The sequence below is a fragment of the Chroicocephalus ridibundus genome, chromosome 3, assembly GCF_963924245.1.
Source record: "Chroicocephalus ridibundus chromosome 3, bChrRid1.1, whole genome shotgun sequence".
NCBI classification, from domain to species: Eukaryota; Metazoa; Chordata; class Aves; order Charadriiformes; family Laridae; genus Chroicocephalus; species Chroicocephalus ridibundus.
In genome coordinates, this window is record NC_086286.1 from 80,806,096 (window position 1) to 80,828,271 (window position 22,176).

The 22,176-nt window shown below is 39.3% G+C and overlaps 1 protein-coding gene across 1 annotated transcript in view; it reads left to right on the top strand.

Annotated features, from left to right (window-relative positions):
• The window catches only part of PREP (prolyl endopeptidase), a 96,216-nt gene that overhangs the window by 60,341 nt on the left and 13,699 nt on the right, over nucleotides 1–22,176 (top strand). Inside the window, exon 11 of the mRNA XM_063329866.1 lies at nucleotides 18,757–18,893. Coding sequence (XP_063185936.1) covers nucleotides 18,757–18,893 — 137 coding nt within the window. The remainder of the gene's footprint in view (nucleotides 1–18,756; nucleotides 18,894–22,176) is intronic.

The following is a 22,176-nucleotide window of genomic DNA, read 5'->3' on the forward strand; positions in this document are numbered from 1 at the left end:
ATATTTCTCTTAATCTCAAATTTTTAATTTTGCCTCTGGCACATATATGGGACAGATTCTCTAGAAGCATAAAGACGGTAGTGTGTGTCCATGAGGTGGTTGTAAACAGCCCCATCTGTTTGTCTTTGCATCTCTGGACAGAGCTAAGTGTCGTAAAGGACAGTTTGCTGGAAATGTTCTCACAGAGAATGTGTTTTTACTGTTTCATTCAAATTCATTAAGGGACTTCCACAGGATAACTTTGGGGCACAGTGAGCTGAAAAAGAGAAAGAAAACAGCGTTCTCTTTAGGAAACAACTTAGTACAATTATAATACTGCCATGAAATTCAGAAGGGTAATCATGGAATGCAAATACCCGTGTAATTAAAAAGGGTTTAGAAGGGGTTGCCATAAATTAGAAATAATGCATTTTTCTAGTAAATCAAATTTTATGAAATAAATGTCTGGAAAAACAAAATCTCATTTTACATTTAAATCAATTACATGCTAAATTAAGGTAAAGTAGAACAGTAATACAAATAATTTCAAGGAGGAAGCACACTGTTGCTGTGCCCTTGCAAACCTTCTCTTTGTAAATCCCTGGCAGAGTTTCACCACTAGGCTCTAATGGGGTGGAAGTCAGTATCACTGTTTCTGGTTTTCTCCTTTCTCCAGACCACTGTCTCTGGTTCTCGTTCATGCTCAGTACCAGCTCTAGGGAAATGTGACCTCTGTAGTTAGGCTGGGAAGAGCACCCTTGGCTCACCACTCATACAGTTTTGCCTTTTGTCAGCAAATGATCTCAATGTGATGACGTCTTGGAAGTTAGTTTTTCCCCATATCTCTCAGATCCATGGAGAAGTCTCAACTGAGCTGTGAAAAAGGCTGTTTGTTAGGCCAGGTCTGGGACTGCTCGGGTCACTTTTGTAGTAAGTCAGGCTGCCAGTGCTGCACACTTCTGCCAGGCTCCAGTCCTTGTTTCCATTTGTGAGGTCCCACTTGGACCCTTGGTGATGCTTCTGCTTGGAGGAGGGGAAGGGAAGATGGCAGCTTATCAAAGCAGTTTATAAATGACTCTCAACCTAGATGATAGCCTTGCATAGCTATTGCAAAACTCAGGCAACATCGTAGGGAACTTTGAAAGAAACTCAAAATTAAGAATGCAAAAAATATACTGAGAATAGGCAAAGACTGCTGATTACAGGAGAATGAACACCACTGTGGAATTTATTTCATAATTTGAATTTCCGTCAGAATTACAAAGTAGTAAAGAAAAATGTTGCTGGCTCTATCCTGATCCATGTCCTTAATGAAAGGCAGGTCTCCTGCCAAGGCTCTTCCTTTATTCTTATATACCTGAAGAAACACCTACTAAGACTAGCAATCTTCCTAGCTTTGTCTGTGTAGCATATATGAAACTTTAATGAGCTGTTGTTCTTTAGCAGTCTTTGAACATAAGTGACTTAAGAAGATTTGAACTGAAGTGTAAGGTGTCATGCGTATATAAAACCTGAATTAATGGCAACTGGAAAATGCCACAGAGCCTGGTTTTTGCTCTTTTGGATCCACGTTACAGTATTTCATAGGTGCTGTGCAGTGCGAGTGAGGCTCAGTGATAAAGTTTACTACACTAAGTAAATTGATGGTAGAGCAGCTGCCTTGTAGTACCTGAGGTTCTTACCCTTTGGCAGCCCAAAGTAAGAACAAATTTGCCAACTTACCTTGCACTGAAAGGAGAGCTGTTTCAACGTACCTGACATTTACACCAGGGTAAGAGCACGCCCGTAAGTTGTTGGCTCTATGTGACACCCTGCAAGTACATAATTCAACTTACTGGGCAGTAGCTTGTGCGTATGCCCTTACCTTGAAAGACTCCGTGTGACCTTCATGAAAAAGTCAGACTGATTAAAATGCTTGCCACACATCAAAAATTAATGCTGGCTACTTTTGTTAAATGATACGTTAAGTTGCATTAATAACTCTTCCTCCTCCAAATGCTTCTAGAAATTTGCCTTTGCTTCCCTGCATGTTTCCATCCATCACAATGACAGACTTTTGCAGGAAACAGCCTGGGGTGGTTTTTACAGGAGGAAAAAACACTTTTGCAGGAATTTACAAACGGCACTTGCCCTAAGCTGTTTACTGCGTAAATAACTCAAATTCTGCTTTAAATAAAGAGCCTTTATTTTATCTTTACAAAGTTGCCAACTAAGTTCTTATATGCTTCTCCATATTAACACCTCACAGCGACACTTAATCATGGATAAGCAGTCTTCTGGCCTGGCTCGCAGCTCGCCTACTTTTAGGCTGATATGCAGGATTATAAGTGTTGAAATTGCAACAATAAAAATGTTATTTGGCTCCTTTTGCCATTCTTTGAATACCTTCCAGTACTGTCCTTAAAATAGTTTGAGATGAACCAAAAATAGATGTTGCTATTGACAGATGGACTTTGGATTAGCTCTTGCAGAAGGATGGTGAAATTCATAACACAACTTAGTTTTACAACTTAATTTGATTAAAAGCAGATGCTGTTTAGATATTGTTGCAGAGATGAAAGAAGGACAAGTCTTAAGGGTATTTTTTTTTCTTGGGGCTGGGATGAATTTCCTCCTCTTGCAGAAATTATTTTTATAGGTGAAGTAATTTTCATGAGAAGTTTATTGTTTTATTGTTCACTCTTTCACCCCCATATTCAAGCCCGTACAGCACTGATTTCAAATCATGAGTCATTGATAGGGAAAATTTGTCTACAGTCATTCTAATTCCTAGCGGAACTTTGCACCGTATAGTTTGGCACAGATGTTAATCTCTGTTTCAGGAAAATACAATGCTGAGAGAAGATGAGTCAGGCTTGAGGTTGATTGGCAGAGTTGTGGGAGAAACTTCTGTACAGCACCTGCCCACGCTATTCCTGGATCTCGCCATCGCTGGTGGTGTCATTCCATGAGCATCAGATTCCCTCATTAAAATAAAAAATAACAGAGGAAAGCAGCATCCTGGGAAAGCTGTAGTAAGCTCAACCTGCTCTGCAGTGCAAGAGCTGATACGATCACTGTTTTTTCAGTGTGGATATAGAGATGGTTTTACTGTCGTTTCTTTCTCTTATCTACATATCTGTGAATAGATCACTGGAATTTGGAGAGAAATTCAGTAGCTCGGAATTTATCCCTGTTGAGAAAAAGCGCTCTCATACCAGAGAAGAGAGGCATGTACTTTTTACATTGATTCTGAGCAGAGGCAAAGAATTCTTCCCTTTTCTTCGGGGCAGAAAGTTGTTTTGGCATCCTTTTCTTCCCCCTCCTGAGAATCCCGCACAGCCAAAAGGGGATTGATTTTTGAAGAGCTGTATTTTCTTGCTTCTAACAGTATTTGGGGTTTGAATCCTGCCTCGACCTCATGGGATGGGAGGGTAGAATTAATACTTGGTGGAAACAAGTTTCATGCTGTTTTTTGTTTCTATTTTGTTCCTTTTATTTCCTTGTGGTTCCATATTACAGTGAGGAAGAAATTGAAGAAATATTGGCGGGGGGGCAGAATATGAAGAAAGGCACCAATGGACCATTTTTAGTGCTTGTCCCAGTGTGGCAGAAACCTGCCCTCTTACAGGGGGAGAATGAGCTTTGAGCTGCTTCTATCAGAGCTCCCATGAAGAAGGCTGAAGTCTTCAGCTCTGATCTATGCCAGTGTTTTGGCAATAGCTGTGGTTTTGGCACCAAGACAACAGTCTCACTGTGGAGGATATCAACAAAATCACACTGACAACTGTGGCAGTACTGGCTGTTTGCCGATGTGAATTTAGCATCTTACACCCTTGGCGTGTGGCTGTTACAAATACCACTTTAATCTGCCATTACCTCTTCTAATTGCAGGTCAGTGAAGAAACACTCACCTCTAGTTTTAAGGTCCTGTATTTCTTGAAAGCAAAGAGATTGTGTATTAAATATGTTAGATATTTGCAGACACAGTACACTCCATTTTGAGGGGGTAAATTGTCGGTGTGAAGGACTTTCTGTCTAGAAGAGTATCAAGTGAAGGATCTCCCATAATGACCTTACGTGCTCTTGAACTTTGAAATCCTTATGCCTGAGCAGAGAAGTAGCAGCAGTTGGCTCTGCACCCATGATGTTTAAACAGCCCCATGCAATGCACTTCAGATAATTCACACGAGTAATTCTGGCACACCATTATATTCCCTAAGTGTCTGGAGTAGGAACCAGATCTCCATATTCCAAGTAAGAGGATGAAGTGGTAGGATTTTTGCATTGCTTTCTTTGCTGATCCAGTTCCAATTCTCTTTTAAGATCTAAATGTCTGGGGTTGCTTTATGCCCTTATTGCATACCACAGAGGATTGCTGCATAGTTTAGGATGTTGGGAGCTTTTGTTCAGCAGAATGCAGAACAATGAAAATGTGGTTTGGGATGGAGGAGTACAGAACTGCTCTTAGGAAGAATTAGCACAATACCAGACCACACAGTGTGGAGGGATAATATAAAAATACTGGTCTCTGTGTTCATATGAATCATCATAGAGGCTTTGTGATTCACTGGTTCCAAGCTTTTAATACTAGTTTGTTTCTTTTTCTGCTAAGCGTGCAGGGAATTGAAGAGCTTCTTAAAACGTTAGAGAGAGTCTGTAGAACCTTCATGCTCAAGATGTTATAAAAACATTCATTTGTTTTAAGTGTGCAAGCGGAGCGATTGCTTAATAGTTTAACTAAAATTCATTGTGAAATAGTCTTCTTATGCCTTACTCAGTAGTACTTTTGTTTGAACTTGTAGTGGTTTTTTTTTCCACTTCTCTAGTGCATGGAGATATTAGTGGGTGTACTTGATCCCAGGCTGCATTCTGTGCTCCATTTCTTGCTCAAAATTTCTTCACACAAGGTGAAATAACATGGATTTAAACATAGCTGTAACCATTCAACATAGTGTAGAGAATCCCTTTTTACACACAGGAGTTCTAAACAAGAGCTTAAAGGATTGTTTAACAGCCTCCCATGTCTTAAACGATTGCATTGTTAGTTCTGAATAAAAAATAGTTTTGATTTTTACTATAAATGGCTAAATACATTTTACCATCAGGAAAAAGATTAAAAATGTCATTCACATGGACACCTTAAATGAACATGTGTTTTTAAACCTTCAGGAATCTTGGTAGGTAGATTCTTTGTTGATAGATTAAAATGAGAATATTGTTGGAGTGAAAAATGCTCATTTATTGTCCTCTTTCTAAACAAATCACTGAAGATTTTTTCCCTTCTCTTTTTTTCTCCGGTTTTCATATTCACTCCTGTGATTGATCTCACCTCCAGTAATTAACCATGAACACATTACTATTTTAATTAACTCCCTTACAAGATAAGTAAGAGCTCTATTTAATGATTCTCAGTGGGAATCTTCTTTCAACTTTTCGTTTCCCTTTTGTATGAGCATATCAGTGTTATTAGCTTAATTCTACAGGAGCAGAAACATTCGGAATTAAATTTGTCCGTGGTTGAACATTGATGAGGTGTTGTGCTGGGCATTCATTTTGATGGTTTGCTGTTCTAATGGCAGTGGTTTGCTACTCCTCTTTTTGACGATCCTCAGAGCTGAGTCTTCAGATGTGGTTTGACAGCTTAATCAAGCCAGTTATTAAAGTCTTACAAAAGTAGCAGTTCGTAAAACTTCAATATCAATAAAAAGCCCACAATATTTTTAATAGTATTAAATACTGACAAAACCCTGTCTTTTGATTATTACGGTGTTTGTGTGTCTTGCTTAGGGCAGATGGAACAGCCAATTCCATCAGTGGTAGAGGATCAAACACACAGGATGCTTCCACAAAAAAAAAAAAATGGCTCTGAAGCTTCTTTGTGGCTGTTCAATTCTTGCTCAGACCAAGCAGTCATAAAAATGGAAAATTTCAGCACACTAAGGACTAGATGTATAGTCCTCTGCTGAAAGAAAGAAGTGGTAGCTACCACGTTTTTTTTCTCTGTCCCTTTGTTGAGGCTAAATGTCAAACTTCGGAGTGCCAGCATTGTTCAGAATGAGAGCTCTTCTCTGCAAGTGTGGGAATTTTTCTGTCCATCTGCCCACCCATTCACTTTGCCTCATGGAGCCTACCCAGGAGGTGTTAAATTCTGATGATAATGCTGCATTGAAGACAGATCCCTCTGGGACCAGAGTCATTGGTTTTATTCACACAGCTGGCAAAAGATCATTAGATGATTGCAGTTGTCAGTCATCCCTGGTGCGGGACAGCATTTGAGCCATTGATCTAGCAGGGAAACACACTGAATTCCTTTACCAGGCCACCGAGAAAACCAGACTCTTCTGATTGTCTCTTTCAGTAGTGCTAGCTGTATCGTGTAAGTCTGTTGAGTAGCCATTAGGATTGCAAAGGAAGGGCCTTACATTTAATGAGAGTTATACACAGGCATACATCTATGTCTGCCACAGGATGGTTTTTAAATTTGAGCACGTTTGCAGAACAATAGTAATTATAGTTGTTTACTGTAGTGAAGCCCATGCTACTTGAGAATAAAATACTCTGCACTTTGTTTATAGGTGTTTACACATCTGTAATATATATGTGGGCAAGTTTTAAAATATTTAATTTCAATTTTTACATTTACATTTTTAATATTTAAAAATTTAACTAGTACAGATTCTCAGTGCAAGTGGATTTTTGAATGAATCTCTGTTCTCACCAGTTGTTCCTGTAGATTTTATTATATATGTGAAGTCACTGGATGGCCTTTGCATCTCTCAAACAATTATGGTTTTGTGAAAGGGAGAATGGAGGCACTTGTTCTCTTTCATTCCCTTTGGCTTCTCCACTTCTACTTTTGAAGCCTCGCTTCTTGAAATCGTATGAAACATGGGCAAGAGCAATCTCAAAAGATTGTCTAATCCGTTGCAGTCCAAGAGGTAGGATACTGGCTTTTCCTGCAAGAAGAAAGAAACCAGCTGTTACTGCCCAGCAGGCGATGTTGCAGTTGTGAACAGAAAAACCTGTGGCAGAGCTGCTGTAATACCCAAGGAACAGAAAAGCTGGGAAGGGCGAGAACTGTAGTGCCTGAACATAGTTGGAGGTAGTGGCAGCGTGGTCAAGTACCCGTGTCCTAGAGCTGGCCACCGTGGCTACCAAGGCTAGAGCATGCTGATCTGTCCTGGGCTCTGTGGCAGGTCACTTCTGCCTCTACCAGGCTTTTGTCTGCCTTGTGCTTAAAAGCCTTCAGTCTCCCTAGGCAATCTGTCCCAATGTCTCACTGTATTTACTGTTTAAAAGCTTTTGCAGGAAGGCAGGGAGTGGGGTGTCTGCCGCAAGGTCTCACCTAAATTCCCTTGCTGCAGTTGAAATGCATTGCTTTGTGTCCCTCAGACGTGGAAGAGAGGTAATTCTCTTTCTAGTTACAGCAAACTTCTGCATATTTAGGGACTGTCACCATGTGTCCCTGCATTATTTTTTTTTCCTTTAGACAGAAAAAACCACAAAAACCTGCACTCTGTTCAGTTTTTCTAGTGAATTATATTTTCTGGGCCTCCTGTTACTCTTGTTTTCTTTCCCTGGAGTCTCTTTAGATGGGCAGCATACGATGTGCCATGGTTTAAACCGAACGCAGCACTCTAGCTGAGGCTTTGCAAATGCTGAATACAGCAGAAAGCATTACTTCCTAGCTCTTGTGGGTGAGACTTTAGCTTATATGTCCCAGTATAGAGTTTGCCTTTTCTCTAACAATTCATTGTTTGTTCAAGGTCGTTTTGGTGTGTGCTCTAACTCGAAGATACTTTTCTGAATCATATTTTTTTGGTCAGTTGTTCCCTATCCTGTAGGTGACTGTGCCTGCCAGAGTATAGTATGTTGCATTTCTGGCCTTATTGGATTGCATTTTGCTTTTTCAGGTAGTTTTGCCGTCTGTTTTTTTCTCCTTCCGAAAAGCACTCCCTTGTCCCCTCTTTTCTGCAACGTCTCAGTGTTTCCTGTTAGCAATTAAGCTTCCCCGCAGTTCCATATTCTATTTAAATGCTTTACAGCGGATGCATCTCTCATTCTGAATGGTATCCCTGTGGGCTACCAAGGAACTGGGGTGTTTTCGGAATAGAAATGGCTCTGGCAGAGCTGGGAGGTTTGTGTTTCAGAGCTGCAGGCCTCCAAAGAGCACACGAGTTGGTAACTAGTTTATGCAGTCTTTTATTAGGCTTGGCATACAACCGAATCAAAGAGGTTTAAGGTAGTACAGCAGCCTGTAGAGAACAAAATAGAAGGTTGTTACTCCTTTATTCACTTGTGTTGTCGCAACGCTTGGGAGCTTTAGTCACACTCACCGGTGTGCTGGGCGATGTACAAATGCAGACCGTCGCAGGGCCCTTACCAACCACAGCTTAAAAGCGGGGCAGAGAAATAAATTACACATTTGGAAGATTAATAATGATAACTATGCATTAACTACATACAGGAGACAAAAACAAATAATAATTGGTAATATTTAAAACTAACGAAAAATGCAGATCAGCTTTTAATATATATCACAGCAGCCCAATGAAATTCTACTTGCTCTCTTCACCCAGGGTCAAAACTGCTTGGTGGATTAGGATTTTTTGTTGTTGTCGTTAATTAACATTCATCGCTATGGTGGAGAACAGGTTACTAGAGTTGAGAGTGGCGAATATCAATGGAAAATGGTAATTTCAAATGTTGGTGAGATCTTACATAGACTTGATTCAGGCTTAGTGTAACTAAGTTGTTGGTAACTCTGCAGCCTCTGCAAAGTAAATGAGACTGTGTGGCCGCTGCTTGGAGCAGATTCTGCAATTTTAAGGAAAAAAGGGAAGCAAATTATAGCATATCTGGTAAACTAAAACTATGACTCTTGCTTTCACTGTGAATGCGATTACCTTATAAATGATGTATATTGATCAAGGTGGTCGTATAATAGTTATGAGCAGTTCAGTTTGTACTGAAAAAATAATTTTACTATATAGAAATAAGGGGGTTTTGGAGAACCTCTCAAAGGCTTATCTTTTATCAGTGTTCTGTGGCACAGTCAAAACTCTTAATAATTTGTTGGTATTTCTGGATGCTTTCAAACGGCATAGTCTCTGTTTATATCAAACACAGAAAAAATTTGTGCTTGTAACATGTAAGGCAGAGCTGAAAAAGCTTCTTAGTCAATAGCTTTTTATCTAGACAGATTTGGCATTTTGTTGTGGGTTTTTTTCTGAAATTGTAATTCACTGGTGAAGAGATAGGGCAAACTAAACACAAAGTGCTTCAATAATTGTCCAGGGATGTAGTTCTCAACTTGTGTATGAGGAGCATTCACATCATTGGGATTGTTCAGGAGACTTCTGTCTTGTCCCTCAGTATAAGATCAGAAGTAATAAAAATTTACAAGTTACAAAATCTTGGGGCATTCTGAAAGAATGTTTTTGCCAAGGAAAAGGAAGGGAGGCAGCAGTTCAATTTCCACCCAGAAACATTTCAGTCACTAACTATGTGAGTTTTTTTTCTGTGGGCTTTTGTCTGCCTGTGATCCAGTACAAATTCATCAGTGCACAATTTTATTAAGGGTAATCTAGTTTGCATCTTCATTCAGTGGTTGATTTGATTGTATCAACACTGCCCAGAGGTACTGATAGAATATCTTCTTTCCTTAGATTAATTATTTCTGCTCTGTCCTTGAGACATCTCCCAGGAAATTTATAGGACAAGGGAAGCCTCGTAGAAATGTCGTTATTATTCATAGTAACTAGTTTTTCAACTGTGTAGATGAATGATATAAAGAAATAGATGATTTCCTTAGTTCTGGCGTGCTGTTTTCACAGACAGGGAAAAATTGATACATAAATTCTCCCTGACAGCTCCCTGAACTGCTTGCTTTTCAGCCAATTTGTCAATTATTTTTGAAAGTAAGAGTGCACAGTGATCACTGCTAAGGGCTGAAAATAACGAGACGCAGAAGAGCTTCAAAGCAAGTAGTGGAATGCCTAGAATCAGGGACTCTTTTGCCAGTAGGAACCTCCTTGACTTTTTCCTTCTACTTACTGGTGGTTTTTGAACTGAAGTTGACTTGACATTGTTAGGCACTTGATCTGTTTATTTAGTAGTAGTTGATTATTAGTAGTTGAATTCCTCCTGACTGATAACGTTTGTTGAATTTTGCTGTTTTCTTTTCATTTTGCCCAAGAAAGAAAAGACTACTGCAAGCTGTCCTTAGTCATGGCTTTAAAAAAAAGCCATTCCTCTTTTGTCGTTCATTTTCTTCCTCCTTGTTCCAACAGTATTATAGGGATGCATCAGCACACTTTTTGGTGTTCTTGTTACGAAGTACCTTAAAGTCTTGGTTATGACGTCTGTCTGTAAATTAGGCCATTCCGATTTTTTTTGCTGGGTTGCTTTATACTAGTTTTGGTTTAATTTTTTTCCCTAAGTATTGTCACGACAGTGTCACAAAAACTTATTCTCATAATTCTCTTCTTATTACTCCCTGGGTGATTTTTCTTTATTGTACGATGAGTACTGCAAATCTGAAAAGAATAGATGAGCCTGAAGTACTGTCTCCGCAGCAAGGAGGTGGTCACCGAGACACAACTGTTGAAATCAATAGCATCTGATCCTTAGAATTATTTTATTCTAAGCTAGCACCCTAAGTATTTTCTAGGACTTTAGTTTATCCTTGACTGTTCTCAAGGGATTTTTCTTTTTTCTTCTACTGCCATTTTGGTATTTTTAATCAAATAGGTACAATGGGAAACTTTAAATTCAAGCTTAAATCTCAGAAATTAAATTATTTGTAGCTGTAATTTGAGTGAGGAACTGCACATAGAAGTGCTTCACAATACTTTTAAGTGATGTGTTTATTTCAGTAAGTTTTTCAGTATAAATATTCATAGGATAAGTGATCTGGAACTGATTTTGAAACATGCATTGTCCTGTGTAGATGATCTCTGTTTCTTTTCAAACCAAAAATTTGGAATGGAGAGTATCAGCTATTTTTTCAATATTGTACTAGCCACATGCAGAATTTTTGTAGGTGTGCAGTGATTTATAGCACCTCTGGTTTTGGGTAGCCAACTTGACATCTATAAACATGATGTGATTTCTCTAAGGAAGAGAGAGCAGAGTGCTCTGAAATTATCCAGCTATTGAAAGTCATAAATAATGCTTCTTGGCAATGTAAGTGGAATATGTGGGTCCTCTTGGGACTTTGACACAAGCTGGGCACTTGACGTCACCGCTGTCAAGACTCAATTTGTTCTGTGCAAGAAATTTTGGATACAGCTTTACAGGTAAAGTTTGAGTACCCTGAGCTGCGTAGATGCCCCAGCCTTAGAGAGAAAAACCAACAGGGGTTGTGTCATCTTCTTTTAAAAGCTCAACAGCGGGCCTGTGTTGAGATAACCAAGCAAGTTTTGAGCAAGGTGGAGTCAGAAACAGAAAAGCTGAATTAGCCAGTTACTGTTTAAGTGACTATATCTCTTTCTCAGCATGTTGAACTAGATGCGTGCGCCTAACACAGTGTAAAAGCATAAATAAGAATAGTTATTGTGGAGTAGCTTGCATAAGTAAGTTCTCCCCCTTGCTTACCCCATGGTAAGTTGGCTGCAACATTTTTATTCTTGAAGTGAACTTGAACTGATTTCCGGCATGGTAAAGATGAGTGCTGTTTCCTTTCTAGTGCCTACACACTATTATTATAGTGAGTTACCTCACGTCAGAGCAGTTTTCTCAATGAAATAAAGTTTGATTTAATGAAAGAAATTGCACTAGCCAGCAGCTGTTACTTATGTTTTTATTTATAAGTGTGCTATTTCCATTGAGACAGCCCTTTGTTTATCTCATGCTATACCACTTCATAGTAGTATATTTCTTGAATGTGTAAGCACAGAGGTAATTCAAGAAAGAGACTGTAACTTTGTCGCTGGGACTTTTTTCACTTTAATGTAACTACAGTGTATATTTAACTCAAAAGGTAAATGTTACCTGTCTGATACCTGTCTCTATGCTGTAGACTAAGTTTTCTTTAAGGCAAACTGGTGGAAGAAAAAATGAATAACTGTACATGGGAGATGCTAATTATTCTGCTGCAGGAAGCTCTGAAATCACACTGAAAGGGGCAGAGGATAAACATTTAGAGAAGAGACAAGAAGTCCTTCAGGTTGCAAAAGTGGAGTAGAGGGGTCTTGTTGGATCCTATTTGCTGCTAAGGTTTTCTGTAAAGGGAATGCTGCCTTTTAACTAATCTAGAGAAGCGTGATTTAAAAGCGATTCCTGCCATGCTGGTCCTGCACTATTTTTGAACTTTCAGCCGTATTTTTTCTCTTGCCTTCCCATCCCTCCTCCCACCACCCCGTGAGATACCTCCGTGCAGTCATTTGCAGATAGGCAGCTGAACTTAGTAAGGAGGCATTTCTTCTAAAAGACCATCTCCTGGCACTTTGCCTCTCTCAGCATGAGGCTGCTTTTTGTCCCGGTGGGTGGGTGGTGAAACAATTTCTTCTGAAAGGTTTCCTGATTATTTTCGTAGTGCTTTTGCAAGTGTCTGTAGTGGGTGTTCTTCTTTCTGGGCTTTACCTGCATGAATTTTCACCCTACTGGGTTACTTTGGCCGCTGTCCAGTTCTGTATTAAGCAAGCTTTGCAACCCGCACAGAATTGCTTTGAAGCTAATTTAAGAGGCTTAAAGAAGATTGATGAGGATTCCCCTCTGAGGAAAGGAAACCTCAGGCGCCATGGATTTGCTGTGTAGTGGTAGTAGTTCTCTATGACTTCTCCTGGCTTCTGGTTCATCCTGTGTATAGGAATACAAAACCAGTGGTTTGTAAGAGCTGCTCTTACAGTGGCCGTTGGCTTGCTGCCAGAGCTGTCCATGGGTCCGCTGGTGGGCTTATACTTGGGTCCATGCCACTTCTGCAATAAGTAAGGCATTTTGGATGTGATGTGCTACATAATCTTTAGCCCCAGACTAGTATCAGGTTTTTCCTAAGGTCAGAGGCGATCATGGATTGCACGGGCTGTGGGGAGGTGGTGTGCAGGGCAGCACATGATTCTGTTTGAATCGGTGAGATTTGTGCCCTGGCATCTCCAGGAGAGGATTTCTCCCTGCCTGATGATGCTGAAGTGTTCAGACTCGCTGGTGTGAAGGAAGGGTCTTTGTGACTTGCCTTTCTGGAGCACTGAATAGCAGCTATTATTAGGACTTGTCAGTGGGAGGTCTTGCTGTGTAGTGTTGTTCAGCCTCAGGCGCCATTATCTCTGTACCTAAATACAGGTTTGAACACCCTGATGCCACCATCTGTGTAAGAAAAATTTCCCCAGGGACTACTCCATTAAGCTTACTCTTTCAGTCATCTTTTGAAGATAGTTGTGAGGGATTTTTAAACTGATGAGCCTTTCACAAAGCATTTGTGATGTTTGGGAAAACATGCGCGACGCTCACTAATTTGCTATGAATTCCTTATGCTTTTCTTCCCCAAATCTCAGAACACAAATGTTGGTGGTGATAAGAAGTCTTCATTTCACACTTAATATAAGGAAATACTTTACGTGAAACTGGATGCTTGAAATGCAGTTCCAGGACATAAAAAACAAAGTAGTCATTCCTTTTGATCAACCGCTCAATGCCGCCATGCGTGCTTCACTCCTACCTTGTCTGCTGGGACTCACGGGGGAACTGTGCTTATCCAGCACTGCCTGTAGCTTTGTGGTGGCCACCAGTGGAATCACAGCAGCCACGTGTGAGGGCAGCTGCTCTTACCTAGAGGCAGAAGACAATGGCTAAATTTCACAAGACTGCTACATCCTGTATTTGTTTCAAATGAGAAGGAGTTGTGTCATTAAACTAGTAAAGAAGGCATTGGAACAAAACTCATTTTAAAGGCATTGTCTTGGTGTTATTTAACCTAAAGTATCGAACACACATTTTCAATAAGGAGTATTCTGGCATGACTTATGTATTTTTTAGTTGCTCTTTGTAAAATTCTTTGGCATGTCACACAATGGATGTCAGTCTAATGACAAGTGTAACTCTTACCTGGTTTTGATCAAGCACACAAAGACATGGAAAGAATTGATATCTCTGGTATGTAGTACCTAATCTTGACAGAGAGGTTGAGAGAGATGTTTTTGGAATCACTAGTGGCTTTCTAAGAATAATTAGCCTACTGTGACTTAGGGGGTGTTGTTGAGTCCCAGAAGTCAAAGTTTCTTTTTATATGTAAAATTCATGTATTATCTGCAGGAAATAATTCTTTCTGAAAAGCCAAACTAAATACTTTTTAATTGGATTTTAGTGAGTGAGTCTTAAAAAATTATAAAAGGTTTTTAGGCATTCAGATACTGTTCACAGCTTTAAAATACATGCATTAGACCTATTTGGATAAGATCATTTTTTATTCTGTGTTTTACAGCAGTGTGTCAAAACCCATGTTGAATTGTACCTTTATAAGGTTAATTTTAAATCTGTACAAGTTCAGGGTTGTTTTTTGCTTAGAAGGACTTCTGGTTTTCTAAAAGTAAGATGATTTCAGGTCTACATGCACTTTTTTTGCCCCAAACAATTGTAATTACATACATCTTTTAATCTCTCCATATATAAACAGAGAAGACATTTCTGAAAGGGAGAAAAAGTGAAACTGAATATTCACAAATTGCCAAGTTAAAATGGAAGTTTCTTCCAATTTCACTAGTTCTAGGTATTTTTAATTATGTGGCATAGTGTGAGTATTCAGGCAGGTTAGTTTTATTTATTTGTTGTGATGATTGTATCACCTCCTTTAATATTCAAAGATACTGATTCCATATTTACTCACAAGATAAGTGCATAGTGGGTTGTTGCCAAAATTATTTTTAGTTCTGTGTGTAAGCCTCGATGTCTGGCTATATTATCTCTATAGACAAATGAAAGGAAAACTTTGTCTTCAACCCCTCTTTTTCAAATCCTCTTAGCTTTTCAAAAGCTAAAATACTTAGTTTTGCCTCCTGGTGACTTGAGATAGGGAGGATGCTTCTTGTCACTGCAGAGGCAGAAGTGGATAATCTTAGAGTCTTTCTGAATTCAGGTCTGTGTCTACAATGTTGGCTGACTGTTCATCTCTTCCCTAAGTGAAGATTCACCTAACATAAATACTGCACGTTTAAAGCTAATTGTAATTAGGAGGACAAAGACCTCCCCAGAAGTGAATGTACAGAAGTTTTTTTTACCCTACTTAACTCCTAAGTAAATTTACAAATCCTATCACGCAGCCATTTGGTTCTGTAAAAGTAAGATGACTTCAGGTCTACATGCACATGTTTTTCAGGTGTACATGTTTTTACTTGTAAAACTTACTCTATAAGCTGTCTTGGAAGTAAACTTCCGTTGTCATTTTATGTGAAAATGGAGTGTAAATTGCTTTCAAATGCTAAGTTTAAAACAAACAAACAAACAAAACCCCTCAACACTGTATAAATATATATGTATGCACTAAAGAAGAATGGCTAAGATTATGTAGCTTATATAGCTTAATCTTCGCATAGTTTATAGTAATGAGTAATTGTGTGAACAGTGTTGCTTTCTCCCTGGGTCATAATAACAAGAATAGGGGCTATAAATTTATGCCTTAGATTCCAGCATCTGAATTGAAAGTGATTCTTTCTGGCACTGAGACCCCCTCTGCCATGTGACAGATAGGGACGTTAGTGTGAGCTACAACTATTTCGGGGCTGCTGTACTGCCCCAGCAGTATGGTCCTAGAATAGCACAAAGGACTGCATGCAGCAGGAGTGCCCTGTCAGCCACACAGCATCGCTGGTGCATTCCTGGAGGCTCAAAATATTTATTTTTATCATGTCTCTCCTTGAACGATGAGTTTCATCATTCATAACAGTATGTCTGAAGCATTGTCCCCAATCCTTTTCCCTCCAAAATCACTACAGTGATTTGTCCTCTTCTTACCGTGTGCTAATGGCTGTAGAGACATGGGAGTCTTTGTTTGAAAATATATGAGCAATGAGTAATACAATGTGGCCAATACAAGTGGATCACTCCTAGCTGCGATAAAGCAGAAAACAGTAGTACCCTTTTATGAGCATTTACTCACGTAAAAGCTGACAGCGTCTAAAATTAGGCATGAAATACCATCATGGGAAATTCTTCTATTTAGGGCTTGCCCTTTCCAGTTTACCTTAATCTTTGAGATAGAAGCATGTCCCTTTATTGGTTACGTGAATAAACCATTGGACTTGCTTCAGAGATAACACCTTATTTAAAGGTGAGATTGAATCAGTTGTTGAAAATAGTCTATTTGGAGAAGCTTAAATAGCTTCACGTATCTCTGTGTCTCACTGAATTGATTTCCACCCCCCGCCCCCTCTTTGTTTGTTCATCTTGGAGGGATTGGTAATCGTTATTTTAGCAAAGATAGGAGTGAAAACTTACATTGCAAATGTCACCTTGACATGCTTTTTTTTTTTGTTGTTGAGTTTTCATTTAATGGTATGTTATTTAATCTTAACTGATGATGATAAAAGCCCTACTGAAGACAGTTTTCAGAGAGTTGTTTAAAAAAAAATAATCCCCTTGTGCAGAAAGAAGCAGGAAAATTAGTGGCATCCTTTAATCATCAGGAAAGGACTGGCCAACAGCAGTAAGTGACTGGAAATACAGGAGGGCCAGGTGCTCGCCTTGTGTGAGTTGCCAGCAGCAACTGGAGTTGATGGATAGCATTTTAGAGAGGAGTCTCTCTGCAACTCATTATCTGTTAATAATAATAATATTATTATTATTATTCTGTCCATCAGATATTTTATTTGTTTATAGTATTCAGCTAAATATTAAAAATGAAAATCCTTCATATTCTACTGCAATGAGTCGTGATGACTGCTTTGTCAGTTAAGATATAGTTGTGGCAGTAGTTGGAAACTGATTTCATCCGTGTAAAAATGCCTTCAGGCATTTGTTCTGAATTTCCCTATCTGCTGGGAACTGTGAAATACTGAATTTTATCTGGAATATGTCTACAGGTTTTGGTGAAGCCTTCGGAAGTAGATGTTGTTTCATTTGAAATTTCTCATGTTTCTGTAGCAGTGATTAAACTAAAATGAAATGTGATTATTTTGTTTTCAACATGCCATGTGGATTTGCATGTTTCACATTACAGGCAATGCTCAGAATAAATATATTGCACAGGTTCATATTACTGTTGAGGTTCGTGTGCTACAAAAATAGATCCTGTTGATCGTGTGCTTTATAAAGCGTGGTACGTCTTATTTCCTTGAAAAGCTCAGAGGTTGTAAACAAACAAAAAAATAGTAAGAATGTAATTCTTCATTTATTCTTCTTTGTTCTAATTAGACTAGAACCTGCAAATAATGATGCTAAAACCAAAGCAATGAAAAGTAGTCAACCAGAACTTTATGACAAGCAGTAGACTGCATTCACACCCACATGTTTTTGCTTGACTGGCAAAATAAGAAATGCTGGATCCTAAATTAGAGCATGCAGGCAGATACATGCATCAAAACAACAAGATATGGGAACTGTGTTAAGCAATTACAGCCTATGTTTGCGTATATGTAATTTAGCTTTTAAGTTCACATAGTGCTGTGGCAGTAATAGAAGGACATATCAAAGCATGTGCTACGCGGGTTGTTGATGTTTTGGGAGCTGATTTCCTGAAAGCCAGTGGGTAGTTCAGTTTTGCTGGATGGGTTTGGGGGTTCTGCAGCGTTAGGGTTCCTGGTTCCAGCTGCTGGATAATGCCTGAAAACACAGAGTGCTCTGAAAGTTTCTGTCGTGGCTTATGTTACCACCCTGATGAGGTGAATTAGTCATTGAGACAACCTGGAAAGACTGACCAATGCTTTAGTCCACTCTTGCTGGATACCGACTTGCTTTGGTGAATTCATGTTGCGTGTTTAAGTGTTGAGTAGCCAGCTTTTTGCTGTTTTCACGAGGCTTAGTAAGAAACACGGTCTTCAGCTATTCAAAGTTTACTCTTTTGACTTGAATCTGGTGTGTGGAGTGACTCTGTTGAGAAATGTTATTAATGCCAATGTAGTAATACTAAAACCAGAATACTGTGGCTTTTTAAATATCTTTGGCCTTTTTCTTGTCGTTAAATTTGTTTTTACAAGCAAAGACTGCTGCGTCAACTGATACAAAGGAATTCTCTGTGATTTCAGCTGAACAAGAGCAGATCTTCAGAGAGTTTCACATATTTATTTGGTAGTAACATAGCTTTCTGTTATCCAAAACACTGTAATGTTTAGTGGGGTCTCACTAAGTCACCACCCTACCGTGAGTTTCTTTCTTCACTGTTCACTGTTCTTTAGTGTCTGAAATGTTGAATTTTTAAAAATGAGAAATTTTTAGAAATTATAAATTTAGATGGAAATCTCATTTTAGTCTGTTCATTCTCCTTGCCAGCTCAGTCTTTGGTGCTTTCATATATGATAGACCATGCAGTTCTTGTGTTTTCATGTCAGTCTTCCCTTGCAGAGAATTGTATTGATTTTGTAGCATTTGTCTTAAACCCCCTTGTATGTAGAATTGATGGATGAGATACGTAAAAATGATACTGTCATACCCTTTGTATTGTCTCATTTTCATACATTTTCCAGAGCTATTAAGCAACCAAGCAGGTGATGGTCATTACTGAATCTGACCTGTGCAATTCGTGCAGATCACTCAGAAAGTTTCCTGCATTGGACACTATGGAAGTGATCACATCTGATTCTTGTTAACAGAAGTTGTGGACAGTTGCAACAATACTAACATTTTGGATTTCTTTTTCTCTTGTCTTAGGTTTTCTACCCTAGCAAAGATGGTACTAAAATCCCAATGTTTATTATTCACAAAAAAGGAATTAAATTGGATGGTTCTCATCCTGCCTTCTTATACGGATATGGAGGCTTCAACATATCGATTACACCAAGCTACAGGTAAGGAGGGTAACTTATACCTTCTTCTGAAGTATCTGGTATTAACAGCTGTGACAGACTGAGAGCAAGATGGGGTCCGTCAGGACGGCACATCAGTGTCCAGGCATCATTTGTCTGCTTTGTTAGTTCTGAATTCAAGGGTTTTGCCCAAGGTCACAGAAGAAATCTGTGTCAGAGCAGAGAAGTGCTGTGCTCTTCTGAGGCACCCTGCCCTTTGGAGTACACCTTATCTTCTTCCTGCTCTGTCATTGACCTCAACAGAAAAGCATATGGACATGTATTAAGCAAGTATTTGAGCCCTTTGCTGAACTAATAACATAGGAAGTTTTCTTTTATCCAAGTTATACAATTACCTATGTCAAAATGTCATAGAAAATCAAATATTTGCTTAAATCAATGTAAATAATTAAAATTTGGCTGTATTTTCATATTATACTTTTGAGCAGATTACATCAGAAGCAAAATCCTACTGTGTTCCTATATGATCAGGAAAGAGGAAAGAAGATTCTGTCTTGAGATGCACATGATACAGGCTCTGCATATGCAAAGCAACCCATTGTAGACCAAAAATGCTGTGTGCAAAACAGGATTTGTAGCCCTCAAAAGCCATAAGCTTTATTGAATAGATGATCTCTTTAAAGAAAAGGCTTATTTCTTCAGCAAGGGAATTTGAATAGGCTTACCAAGAGGCCGTGATTGTCTGTAATACGTAAGAAACGCTCCTAGGTGAGGCAGGGGAAAACAGAAATGCAAAGAACTGAATAGAGAGCAATTTTTCGGATAGTAGAAGAGCCAGCTCACCAAAAATAATAAAACACAAAAATAATCTAGTATGAAACTATCCTGTTCAATTTAGGTGCTACCAGTCTTGCTTTAGAGTCAGCACATTTCAAGAAATCCTTTGTAGTGCTTTCTTTTCCAGGTCACTGTGATTGTATTTCTAAATAGAATTTACAGTTTCTCGTCCTTTCTAGCAAATACATTGCCTAACAATGGACCTCCCATCTTGTGTTCTAGGATTATTTGAAAGCTTTTTATCCGCCTTGTAAACCTACGTTTTTAATTTCCTGTGGTTTTTGAGAGACACAATTAAATAACCAGGATAGTTTTTTAATTCATTTTAGATTAGGCTCAAGCAGTGATTTATTACGGTTTATTGTAGATGCTGAAAACTGTGATAAAACCTATAATGTTTTCTTTTTTAAAGTAAATATTATGTATCTATTGATTTAAGGTAAAATTTCACATACTGCAGAGCTGACTTGAGCTGGCTGCTGGCAAAAGGAGAAGGTATCTCACAGTGCTTCCTTCCACCTCCCATCCATTGGCCCTGGTGCTTGCTGGAACCTTTGCTAAGCTGATTTACCTCGCAGGAATGGCAGAAAACTATCCCAACAAAACGGAGTGGGTGGGTTTCTGCCATTTTGGCAAAAATTGACTCTCGTAGGAGTCCAGGAGACAGCAGCAAGACAGTGCAGCTGACAGTCAGAAATGAGAAAGATGGGAGGTGAGAGCAGTGACCTATGTCTTCCTGAACCCTATGAAATCTTTATTACACAATTCATAAAAGAAGAATATGAATCTGTACCCGTCCCTTAAATGTACATGCACAGAGAACTATCAGTCACCTCCAGATCAAAATACATTATCCCACTGACAAATAAAACATGATTAGCCACACCTCCCTCCTCTTTCTCTCCCTGTAATATCAACATATTCCTTCTCAACCTTTCCCTTTCTAAAAGAAAAATAAGAAAAGTCAGAGTCTTCAAATGCATCTTTACGGTTAGTAACCTGAGAATTGAGTACCCGGTGAGGAAGCGTGTTCCAAAACTAGGCAGGCAAGAAGGGAAAGAAAATTGTAATAGAGAATTCATGCCAGAAAGGCAGGATGTCCAGTTCTCCCTTTACCTGGCAGATTCAAGTAATGTTTGACTACATCCCTGTTACTGTGTACTGCAATATTCCACAAGGAGTTCCCAGGTCCAGGAGTTGTTCCAGCCACAACGCCACACCACAATTTGGTCATTTTTTTGTAGATAACCACAGGCACAAGTGCTAGAAAGCAGTCACAGGATGGTCAAGGCTGAGGCTTGCCACATCGTTCACCTGATCCTGAGATGAGACGTAGCTATGGAAATGCAACTGAGCATTAGCCTGCTTGTCTTTAAAAAAACAATCAAAAAAGTTCCTGGATAAATATTCCTTATTTTTTAGTTGAACTGAAGGCTCTTAAAACTTTTCACAAAGCACTCCATCTTCTCCTTTTCAGTGGTTCATTTCTGTCCTGTATTTCTTCAAGCCAGTACAGTGTTTTCTCACTGGTATTTCTCACCCATTAACGTGAGCCAGCTCTCTGGCTTGGGGAGCTTATATCTGCTTAATTCAGAAACTGCTGTTGCATTTCATTTTTCATCCAGCACAAAAAATGAAAATAAAATCTTTTTCACTGAAAGCAATAGAAATGAACCAACAGGTTAGAGGATCCAGAAATAACTATGAGAATGATAGGCCAAAGTCATTAAGTCAGTTACAGTAGTGGTTTATTTTGAAATGCAAACATGCATCTTTTATACGCTTCTCTGAACTCAAGAGCTGCATTTGGTAGCGTTTCGAGTATGGTGCCCACTAGAGCACTGTCATTAATTATACAGCCTGCGTAGCGAGTGCAAGTGAAAACTGATGGAACCGACACCAGTGGTTTGGCAGAGGTGCTGGGGAAATGCCGTCAGAAACCCACCACTAATGCCTCATAGTCGGCTAATTACCCTGCAGGAACCAACGTGTTTCCCTTCACTGTTCTGTACGTGCCCTGTGTGGGTACAGGAGAAGCAATTTCTAAAGCATCCTGGAATGCAGATGATGGTGAAGCAGACTGTGAAATTGCATTTCACTGCTACAGGGCCAGGTTTTACCAAGCCTATAAGCAAAGAGGTGGTGCAGGGAGAGGCTGTAAGCCTGGAGAAAGGTCAGGCAACACAGCAGCCATGGGTGCAGAGTGCAAGATTACTTTTTTTGGCTACGACTCCCTCCTGTTCCACAAAAGCCAAGAAAGCAACCAAATCCAGTGACTCGGGATTTTTTCCTCATCACTGGTGCCCTAGCCTGCATTTCCCTGTCAGCTGTAATACCTGACAGCAGATGAATAATTCTGAAAAAACACTCTTGCTCCTTGAAGCACTGCTTTTCATGTTGTCCTGTACTGTAAAAAACGGTACCTGTTTCCTTATTTTTTGTGTTGCGCTCCTTAAGAGTGATAGGGTCTGAAAGGAGCTCCCCAGGG